At 45.6% G+C, this 11,533-nt stretch overlaps 1 protein-coding gene across 2 annotated transcripts in view; it reads left to right on the top strand.

The window, feature by feature from the left end:
- The first annotated feature begins 177 nt into the window (after positions 1-177).
- ACAD11 (acyl-CoA dehydrogenase family member 11) overlaps positions 178-11,533 on the top strand; it is a 109,358-nt gene continuing 98,002 nt past the window's right edge. For both annotated transcript variants that reach the window (XM_003420920.4, XM_064277338.1), the window contains exon 1: positions 178-393. In XM_003420920.4, coding sequence (XP_003420968.3) covers positions 215-393 — 179 coding nt within the window. In that variant the 5' untranslated portion in view covers positions 178-214. The remainder of the gene's footprint in view (positions 394-11,533) is intronic.

Below are 11,533 nucleotides of genomic sequence, written 5' to 3'. Positions count from 1 at the left end.
CTCCATCCCTACCCAGCCGCAATCCGGGCGCCGGCTGGCGGGCGTTGCGTAGCAACGGCGCTCGGGGCGTCTGTGATTGGCTGGAGCCCCTGGGCCGCCCCGGCCGGCTGCGGCCGCTGCTCCGACCTCTACCAGGCCCCGCCCCGCCCAGGGCTGGACGGCGGCGCTCCTCCGGCCGCCGGAGGGTTCTGGGCGCTCCAGACCGCCGGGTGCCATGCCTGTGTGGCCTTCGGCGGTGGCGGCCATGGAGGCCTGTGGCGCCCGGGAGCCCGAGACGGCCGCAGTGCTGCCCCAGCACCAGTTCGATCGCAGGTCGCTGGAGGACTACCTGAGCCAGCACCTGCCCGGCTTTGCGGCCGAGCCGGGGACCGCGCTGGCAGTTTCCCAGTACAGGTATCGACTCCGGCCGTCGCCTCCAGCAGATACAAATCTGTGCATTGAGCCTTTCTTCCTTTGGCTCTAGATGGGTTTCTAAATCCCTGCATCTCGATTTCTTCTGCAGCGATGCACTCTGCAGGCGGGAGCTGCCTTGGCCGGTCCCCCCGCATTTATTCTGGGGTATTCAAACCCTGGTGGCCTAGTGGTTAAGTACTGTGGATGCTAACCAAGAGGTCAGTAGTTCGAATCCACCAGGCGCTCCTTGGAAACTATGCGGCAGTTCTACTCTGTCCTGTAGGGTCGCTGTGAGTCGGGATCGACTCGACAGCAGTGGGTTTGGTTGGTCTTATTCCCAATTCGAAGGCAATAATGAAAGCCTGTTAGCATTCAAGATTCCTGTATGCGAAGGAATCATTAATAAAGGATGCAATTAGGCGCCTCAAGGGTTCACTGAGGCAATTGAGGCTGTGAAATAAAGACGCTTTATTTCACAGGCTCAACCGTTAGATCTCTTTTCTGAGGAGCTGGTGTAATTACGTTAAAAGTGGTGGTGTTCCTGGAGGCTGTTAATAGCGCCAGCTGGGGGATTCGAATTCTAATCCTAGCACTTTCACTCAGCAGGTCACACCACCACTTTGGGCCCAGGTTTTTGTTTTTGTCTTAAATGAGGGAATGGAACCCGAGACTACTGCTCCACATCTGAATCTGGTTCTATTCTTATATTTTATAATAGAAAATGAAAAAAAAAAAAAAACTTCATTCTAGAAATAGCATTTTGGTAAACACAAATGCTATAGAAAGAGTCCTGGCTTCTGAGCAGGGCTTCGAATGTGGTTCATCCGGTTCCAACCCTCCTGAGAATCTGCATTCCTAACAGGTGCCCAGGAAGTCATAGGTAAGAATTACCTGAGGATCTTGTTGAACTGTAGATCCTGATTCAGTATATCTGGGGTGGAAATGCAAATTCTCAGCAGGAAACTTACTAGAAATGGGAATTCTCAGTAGGGGTTGAGCCTGATAACACAGTTGGAAGCCCTGCTTCTGAGACAGAAAAGATCTATCAGTTATAACTGGGAGTTGAAATATGTTACATGAGCTCTTTTGAGAACTGTTTCTTTCTTTTTTTTTTATTAACTTTTATTAAGCTTCAAGTGAACGTTTACAAATCCAATCAGTCTGTCACATATAAGTTTACATACATCTTACTCTGTACACCCACTTGCTCTCCCCCTATTGAGTCAGCCCTTTCAGTCTCTCCTTTCGTGACAATTTTGCCAGCTTCCCTCTCTCTCTATCCTCCCATCCCCCCTCCAGACAAGAGTTGCCAACACACTCTCAAGTGTCCACCTGATATAATTAGCTCACTCTTCATCAGCATCTCTCTCCCACCTGCTGACCAGTCCCTTTCATGTCTGATGAGTTGTCTTCGGGGATGGTTCCTGTCCTGTGGCAACAGAAGGTCTGGGGAGCATGGCCCCCAGGATTCCTCTAGTCTCAGTCAGACCATTAAGTATGGTCTTTTTATGAGAATTTGGGGTCTGCATCCCACTGATCTCCTGTTCCCTCAGGAGGAGAACTCAGTTTCTTAATCTGTGACACCTCCTTCTAGTCAGTAATGAAGTAATGAAGGTGAAAGGGCTTAAACACTGTAATAGCACCATATACCAGTGGCATCTTTTCACTAGCATTTATATTCCTTGACTACTGATTTCAGTGAAAATAGAAAATAATAAAGGAGATGGATCAGAGAGTTTTGTAGAATTAAAAGCCACGTTGTCTCAATAGATTTTGGAAAATGAAAGAAAAGGTAAAGGATGGCTGAGGTTTCCAGCATAGAGGGCTTGTGTTGTAAATAAACTAAGACATCAAAGTTCAAATTCCAGCTATTCCACTTGCTTTGGGAATCTGGGTTAAAGGGCAAATTGTTATCTACACAGAGTGTCAAAGTACGGGATAAAAATCAGTTACATATCTATAATTCAGCAACAAAAGGTAAAATGAAATTTCAAAGACACATAATAAAAGTCATAGAAATATAAATTATCTAAATACAGATATATAAGATATGCGCAAAACTTTTGTAGAGAAAATTGTAAGAGTTTATTAAGATATTGAACAGACTAAAATGAGAGATGCTGTATTTATGGATAGGAAAACTCATTACTATGAATTTCTCTTTCTCCTCCAACTGATGAATTAGAGTCAGTGCAACAGCAATCAAAATCCTAATGTTTTTCTCTGATTTGAAAAATTGAGCCTAAAATTTACGTGTAAGAACAAGGCTAAGAATAGCGAAAACACTCCTGAAGAAGAACACAGTAGGGGTTTGAATTAAGGCACCATGATATTAGTGTAAAGGCAGACAAACAAACCAATGAAATGAAATAGAGAGTCCAGAAAAAGACCCACGTAGGTGTAGAAGTTTGATATATGACATTGCTGGCATTGAGAATCAGTGGGAGGAAAGGAAATAATACTGAGATAGTTGTTATCTGTGAAAAAATTGAAATTAGATCTTTTCCTCACACATCTGCACGTGGATTAAAGACTTGAATGTTAAAGGTAAAATTATAAACATTTGGAAGACATACAGGAGACTATGACTTTGGAGTAGGAAAGTTCTTTAAAAAGACAATCAAATAAACATAAAGGCAATGATTGTGCTTTAGGTGAAACTTCACAGGGCAAATTAGTTTCTCATCCAACTGTTTCTACACAGATTATTTTGTGACATTGGTTGCAATCCCCCATGTGTCAGCACTCTTCCCTTCCATGCCCCAATTCCCCATTTTCATCTGTCCATTTTTCCTGTCCTTTCCTGCCGCCTTGTCATTTCTTTTGGGCAGGTATTGCCCTTTTGGTCTCATATACATGATTGAACTAAGAAGCACATTCCTCATGTGTGTTATTGTTTTATAGACCTGTCTAACCTTTGGCTGAAAGGTGAACTTCGGGAGTGAATTTAGTTTTGAGTTAGAAGGGTGTTCAGAAGCCATAGTCTCCAGGGTTCTTCCAGACTCTGTCAGAGCAGTGAGTCTGGTCTTTTTTTGTGTGAATTTGAAGTTTGTTCTTCATTTTTCTCCTGCTCTGTCTGAGATCCTCTATTGTGATCCCTGTCACAGTGATTGGTGGTGGTAGCCAGGCACTGTCTAGTTCTTCTGGCTCGGGCTGTTGGAGGCTGTGATACCTGTGGTCCATTAGTCCTCTGGAGTATTATTTCCCTAGTATCTTAAGTTTTCTTCATTCTCCTTTGCTTCAGATGGGATGAAACCAGTAGATGTATCTTACATGGCTGCTCGCAAACTTTTAAGACTGCAGGTGCTACTACTCACCAGAGTTGGTCGTGGAACATTTTCTTTATGAAATTTTTTATGCCAGTTGACCTAGATGACCCCTGAGACCATGGTCCCCAGCCCTCTGCCCCAGTAACACAGTCCCTCAGGGTGTTTGCATGTGTCTATGAAGCTTCTATGACTTTACCTTGGTCAAGTTGTGCTGACTTCCCCTATATTGTACACTGTCTTCCCCTTCACCAAAGTTAACACTTATCTACTATAGTTATTGAACCCAGGAAAGTGGGTCCTTGTCTGGCATGCTCAGACCTGCCAGTAATCTGGACACCAGCCTTTGAGAAAAAGAAAGCAACTTTATTTGCAATGCACAGAGCAAGGAGCCAGGAGGAAGTCCCTCAGAACCAACTCCCCAAATGGTGGGGAGGCAGGGCTTTTATGTGATTAGGTAGCAAGATGGTGTCTGTGCAGGCGGCAGGGAGGGGTAGACAGTTTCCTGCACAGCTACACTGGTTGGTTCCTGGGGCCAGGCTACAATCCCTCCTTGAGTTGCAGCAATTCCTTAATCTTAAGGAATGAAGGTTGATGACTCCCCTGGCTACTTCCTGCTGATGTGGGGTAAAGTTAGGGACTGAGGCTGAAGAATTGCATAGCATCTTTTGTTTGTTGTTGTTTAGGATCTGGTGGAGCAGGAGGGAAAAGATCCCTGTGTATTGAAGCCTTTTTAAAATGAATTGGGTTAAACACTTTAACAGACAGGGCAGGATCAGATATAACAGGTAAATGAAAATTAGAGGAGTCACCAGGGACCAAAGCCAGCTGAAACTGAGTTGGCCACTTGGTCAGTTACCTGTAGATTTAGCTCAACCTCATGAAAGATATTGACCTATACACAGCAGGAGGTGCCAGCTATTGCACAAACTTCCCCTTCCTTAGCTGGAATATTGTCTAGAACCAAGCGGTGGTCTGGTACTATTCCAACCAGGGAGTTTAATGACTATTGTTGAGCTTTTATGGCTCTCTTAGTGGCTCATGATAGAAGGTGGGTGGTGCTGGAGAGGTTAAGCACGGCATCCTGTAAAGCAGCTAATTGCGGGATAATGGTTAGGATTCTTAAAACTGACCATCCTATTTCTATCTCTGTGATGGGGTTATATCTTGTTCCCCTTTAAATCTGAGCCTTCTTCGGTATCATTGGCATCTCTTTGCCACCTGTGTTATAAGGGTGATGAGGTTTTTGGAGGCCTCAAGGGTCATGGGGAAAGAGAGAACTCCTATCATACAAGTGCCAATCAATTCTTTTGGATTTAGGCATGGTAAGCTAGGCTCCTGCGATACTGAGTGCTAGGAGAGATAAAATTACCATGCAGGAAATGGAGTCCTCAGGGTGCATAAACAGAACTACCCTCTGCCAGGAGGGTACAGAGACAGGTAGTATTGAACCATGTTGAGAAGTTGGTCAGCCTAAAGGTGGAAACATGGTGGTTTCTATCACAACCTGGGTAGACACCAAGATCAGCCATTGAGGAAAGGTGTCTCCAAGTACTGAGGTTTCCAAGGTATCTTAGTTGTCTAGTGCTGCTATAACTAAAATGCTACAAGTGGATGGATGGCTTTAACAAAGACAAATTTATTCTTTCACAGTCTAGTTGGCTAGAAGTCCAAATTCAGGGCACCAGCTCCAGGGAAAGACTTTCTCTCTCTGTCAGCTCTGGGAGAAGGTCCTTGTCATCAGTCTTCTCTTTGTCTAGGAGCTTCTTCCTGCAGGAGCCCTGGGTCCAAAGGATGCGCTGTACTCCTGGCACTGCTTTCTTGGTGGTATGAGGTCCCTATGCCTCTCTGCTTGCTTCTCTCTTTATATCTCAAAAGAGATTGGTTTAAGACACAATCTAATTTGTAGATTGAGTCCTGCCTCATTAACATAACTGTCACTAATCCTGCCTCGTTAACTCATAGGATTTACAACACGTAGGAAAATCATATCAGATGACAAAATGGTAGACAATTACTTACTGGGAATCATGGCCTAGCCAAATTGACACACATATTTTGGGGGAGGACACAATTCAATCCATGGCACCAGGTAATATGCAAAACCTGCAAACTTGGTCCTGTTAAAAGAGGCAGTTTCAGGGACCACTGTAGGGCATCATGCCAAGTCAAGTACTTTGAAACATGGCACAGTTCTTCATGAGTCTTTTTTAATGGAGAGTACTCCTCTAAGGGGTCAGAGGTACTGTTTCCTCTTTTTGGTTCCAGCCTTAGATACAGTAAGAGTTGGGGATAGGGTTTCCTCAGGGAGTTTTCATATCAGCAGAGGAGGTTAGGAATGGATGACAGATCCAGCAATTAGATTACCTCCCCAGGAAACGGAATTGGAAAGGTGGATGAATTGGTTGTCTTCCCACTTAACATGGGTACAAGTGATAGGTTGAAGTAGGTAGACCAAAAGCAACAACGTCACAACAGGGTCCTTACTGGTTAATTTTAGCACCATGGCAAATAGTTGGTGCCCACAGCAAGGAGAATACAAGAGAAGATACAGAAAAAGAGGATCAACAGAGCACATGTGACAAGGACACCTAGGACTTCTACAGTCTGCAAAGATAGAGACATGGAAGAAAAGCGTTACTTACCTATCCTTTTGAAGAGTAGTTTCAAGTCCTCTAGCGGCTCACACTCCCACTCTGGCTCAGGAGGTTGGCGGCCTTTGCAGTCCCATGAATGGATCTCACTCTGCCAACCCGTTGCTGGTCTTCAAAGGCTCGTCTGGATTGAGGGGTGCTCACTTCACTCTGGTGTGGTGAATCCAAGGCTTTATTCCGGCTATCTTCACTGAGGAATGAGTGGCTAATAGAACCTCGTAGGGACCGGTTCACTTGGGCTGGAGCTGGCTGGTGGTGTGGTGATTGTCCCACCTTTTTACAAGGACCTGGTCTTCTGGTGCAAAAGGATGAAGAGGGATATCTGTGGGAGTGAACAGACGACTGGAAGTGTACTGGTAATAGCCTTTAAGTTTTCATATAGTGACCTAAGATATCTGCAAACACTAAGTTCTTGGATTACCTTAGGATCGTCTGAAGCATTTAGCCCCCAGGCCACCTTAAGGGAAGGTCTCCCACATATTTTATAAGGCTCAATTGGGGCCTGCTTCTAGGGGTCACCTGGACTCTCAACAGGACAGTTGGCAGTAGTTTGATCCAGGGCAAGTTGGTTTCTTGACAGAGCTTGGCCAATGTCTTTTTCAAAGTGTGGTTCATCTTTTCTGTCTTTCCATTTGACTGGGGTTTCCAGGAGACATGTAGCCTCCACTTAATTCCTAAATGTCCTGAAACCTCTTGAGTAACTTTGGATATAAATGTTCCTCCATTATCACTCTGAATTGAATAAGGTAAACCAAATCTAAGAATAAGTTCATTACGAAGAGCCTTGCTTACCTCTGATACCTTTTCCATCCAGCAAGGGAAAGCTTCTACCCATCCAGTAGAAGTGTCTACAAACACTAAGAGATATTTCAACCCCCTTGTAACTATTGGCATAACAGTGAAGCCTACTTGCCAGTCTTCTCTAGGTCCAGTTCCATGGGCATGTACCCCAGGTGTAGAAGGTGGCAGACCTGTGTTTGGATTTTTTTTTGCACAGGTGGCACATTGTTGCACTATCTGAATACTTCCTTGCATATTAGCCCCTTTAATCATTTTGTCATCCATTGGAACATAACACCTCGGCCAAAGTGTGTACTCTTCTGAGCTGCTTTTATCACTGGGTGCATCAGGTGTCCCAGCACTTAACACCTACCTGTAAGAATTATAAAGCCACCCATCTTTCGAGAACCATGGGTCATTTACCAGGAAACCCCATTCATCAGCCCTGTTTGTATCACACTCAGTGTACTGTTGGTTTGTTGTCAGTTGGAGATCAGGAATCAGAGCAAGACAGGTGGTGGGGGCTTTTGCCTTGGTGGCTTGTTTGGCCACCTGATCTGCACGGTGGCTTCCTTTAATTGTGTGAGACTCTCCCTTCTGGTGCCTGGGGCAGTGCATGACTGCCACTTCTTTTGGTAGGGTGACTGCTTCTAGAAGGGCTAAGATTTCCTCCATATGTTTTATTTCCTTTTTACCTGAAGTTAGGAGTCCTCTTTCTTTCCCAACGGCTCCATGGGCATGAAGTCCTGAAAAGGCATAACTAGAATCTGTATGTATATTGGCTCCTTGGCTGGAGCTCATTTGGAGGGCCTGGGCCAAGGCAATAAGTTCTGGCTTTTGAGCAGAGGTTCCAGGGGGCAGTGCCTTGGCTTCATTGGTCTTACGAAGGGTGACTATGGCATAGCCAGCTTTTCAGACTCCTTGTTCCACAAAGCTGCTTCCATCAGTGAACAGCTTTAAATCAGGGTTTAGTGAGAGGCTGGTCAGACAAGTCAGGTCTGCTGGAATACACCTCTTCAATTACCTGGACGCAGTCATATTCAAGGTTCTCATCCTCTGATGAGGGTAGTAGGGTTGCAGGTGGAGGCAGTCTTCAGCATCACAGCAGGATTGTGGAGTAGGATAGCCTGGTACTTGCTGAGTTTCCCCCGCCTTTAACCACAGACCACCTATCTGTTCAAACAAAGGAATCACACGATGGGGGGGTTAGGACCGTGGTAGGTTGGCCAAGAATGAACTTCTCGGCCTCTGTCGGGAGTTCACAAGTAGCTGCAACTGCCGGAAGGCAAGTGGGCCAGCCTTGGGCTCTAAGCTCTGGTTGTTTGGAGAAGTATGCAACCAGTCATTTCCATGGCCCTAGAGTTTTTTTAGAGTCTGAGTAAGCACCCCCAGGGCAACTCCTTGTCTCTACTCCTTGTCTCTCGTGAGTGTAGAGCTCCAAAGGTTTTTTGAGGTTTGGCAACCCTTGGGTGGGGGCAGACATCAGCTTGTCTTTGATTTGTTGAACAGCTATCTGACATTCTGGTGTCCATACCAAGGGTTCTGAATCGCTAATTTGAACAGCCTGGTGTAAGGGTTTGGCCATGAGTCCAAAATTAGGGATTCAGATTTTACAAAAACTTGCCATTCTAAGGAACCCTCACAACTGTCTCCTAGTGGTTGGGGAGGCCACCCAGGCAATTGCCTCTTTTTGGTCAAGTAACAGCTCTCTTTTTCCTTGTGATATTTTGAACCCTAGGTATTTTCCTTTAGGGGTGGAGATCTGAGCCTTTTTCTATGAAACCTTGTATCCTCAGTCTCCTAGAAAGTTCAATATCGTAACTGTACTTTTGTCAGTTCCTTGGTGGGACTGGCAATCAGAATGTCATCTATGTACTGGAAGACTGCAAGTCCTAGAGGTCTCTGGCTAGTACCTCCCCAAAGAGAGTGGGGCTATTCTTTTTTTTTTTTAATTGTACTTTAAGTGAAAGTTTACAAATCAAGTCAGCCACTCATACAAAAATTTACATACACCTTGCTATATACTCCTAGTTGCTCTCCCCCTAATGAGACAGCACTCTTCTCTCCACCTTGTCTTTCCATGTCCATTCAGCCAGCTTCTATCCCCTTCTGCCTTCTCATCTCCCCTCCAGACAGGAGATGCCCACATAGTCTCATGTGTCTACTTGAACCAAGAAGCTCACTTCTCACCAGTATGAATTTCTATTTTATAGTCCAGTCCAATCCCTGTCTGAAGAGTTGGCTTTGGGAATGGTTCCTGTCTCGAGCTAACAGACAGCCTGGAGGCCTTGACCTCTAGGGTTCTTCTAGTCTCGGTCAGACCATTAAGTCTGGTCTTTTTATGAGAATTTGGGGTCTGCATCCCACTGCTCTCCTGTTTCTTCAGAGATTCTCTGTTGTGTTAAGAGTGGGGCTGTTCTTGAACCTGGAGATAAAACAGTCTAGAAGTATTGAGTCTTAGTTCCTGCAGTAGGATCCTCCCACTCAAAGGCCAATATCTCTTGGGACTTTTCCTCCAGGGGGACACAATGAAAGGCATCCTTTAAGTCTAAAACCATAAACCATGTGCAGTCCCTTGGGAGGACTATCAGTAGAGTGTATGGATTGGATACCACTGGGTGAATGTCCTCTGTTATCTGATTCACTGCCGGTGGGTCCTGCACAAATCTGTACTGCTTAGTGTCTGGCTTTACTACTGGCAGAATACGGGTGTCGCAAGCAGATTTGCAGGAATGAATAAGCCCATGTGCCAAGAAGGTTCTGATCAGAGGCTGCAAGCCTAGTTTAGCCTCTTGCTTCAAAGGGTATGCTTAAGATATGGGATAGCGTGGCTTGGTTTAAGCTTTACCTGGACTGGGGTCGCTGTCTTTGCCTTACCAGGGATTCTGGAGGCCCAAACCTGGGGACTGACTTGGTCCTGGAGGTGCTAGAGTAGGAGTAGAGACTCTGCAGGGTCAGTCAGCTCCAAAATGGCCACCTGTAGAGCACAGGCCTTATCTGGTTCCATTCCTGCTTGGAGATGATGTGCTGTAAAGGTGACTGGAGATGGGACATTCAGGCACATATAAGAAGCTGTGAGTCAATTCTTCACCTCCACCTTGACAGCTCATAGGTTAAAGAAATGATTTACTGGCAGGTTTTCCAAATACCCCAGTAATGGTCATGTTTCTTTTAGAAAGTGGGCATTTTAGAGTGTTTAAAACCAAGTAGGTTGTGCCGATGTCCACCAGAAATTCAGTAAATTGTCTGCCCACAGTCATTGTATGTAACCTGTGACTCCTTGAGAGAGATGAGGATTGGTTGAGTGGACTGTAGAGGTGCCCCTGGATCCTGTCAGTCTAGAGTCTTCCTCTGACAGCAGGAGCTGTGTTACAGGTTTTCTCTTAGGTTCCTGCTCAGGTTGGGCCAACCTTGAGGGGCACTCCCATTTCCAGTGGCCTTCTTGTTTACCGTAGGTACACTGTCGGGGCCTAGTTTTGGGGGGGGCTTGGTTTGGCCACTCTCCCTTCTGGGGCCTGTGCAGATTTACAAGGCTTGTCTGAGTGGTGAATTGCCTCTGAGAGCCACTGCCAGGAATGCAGCTTATTTAATTTTCTGATTTTCGTTCTTCTCCTGTACCTGGTCTCAATTATTGAAGACCTTAAAGGCAATCTCAATGAATTCTGAAGTATTCATTCCCAAAAAACCTTCTAACATGAAGTTTTTACCTGACACGTGGGGCACTCTGGCTGATGAAAGTCATATTTATTAACCTAGCGTTCTCTGGGTCCTCAGGCTTTATATTAGTAAACTGTCAGTAGGCCTCATATACCCATTCTAAGAAACTGGAGGGATTTTCTTTGGGGCCTTCCTGCACATCCTGAAATTTTCTAAGGCTCTTTTGTTTGGGGGCCCCTTGTTGCAAACCTACTATTAGACAGTTTTGGTAAAGTTCTACCTGCCCTACCCCTAGCCGATCACTCAGGTCCCAGTTTGGATCAAGGGCAGATATAGCTTGGGCAGCTGGGAGCCTAAAATTGTTCTGAGGGTTGAGATTGTGTAGCATGTCAGCCTCTCGGCATGCCTCTCCTAAGACCATCCTCCGCTCTTCTGAGTTAAAAGAATATTTAGGAGTGACTGGTGATCAGCCCAGTTAGGGTGATGTGTAGGAAAAATGGACACAAACAGAGCTTCAGTGTATTTTAGGTCATCTATGTACACTGGGGAAACCCTGGTGGTGTAGTGGTTAAGAGCTGCGGCTGCAAACCAAAAGGTTGGCAGTTTGAATCTGCCAGGCACTCCTTGGAAACCCTATGAGGCAGTTCTACTCTGTCCTGTAGGGTCTCTATGAGTTGGAGTCGACTTGACGGCAATGGGTTTGGTTTGTTTTTTTATGTACACTGGGAGACTGTTCTTCCAGTCATACAGTCAGAGGCAGAGGACAGTGTATGGACCCAGACA

The sequence above is a fragment of the Loxodonta africana genome, chromosome 27, assembly GCF_030014295.1.
Source record: "Loxodonta africana isolate mLoxAfr1 chromosome 27, mLoxAfr1.hap2, whole genome shotgun sequence".
NCBI lineage: Eukaryota > Metazoa > Chordata > Mammalia > Proboscidea > Elephantidae > Loxodonta > Loxodonta africana.
The sequence above is the reverse complement of the archived record's forward strand: the minus strand, read 5'-3'. Positions and strand labels throughout refer to the sequence as shown.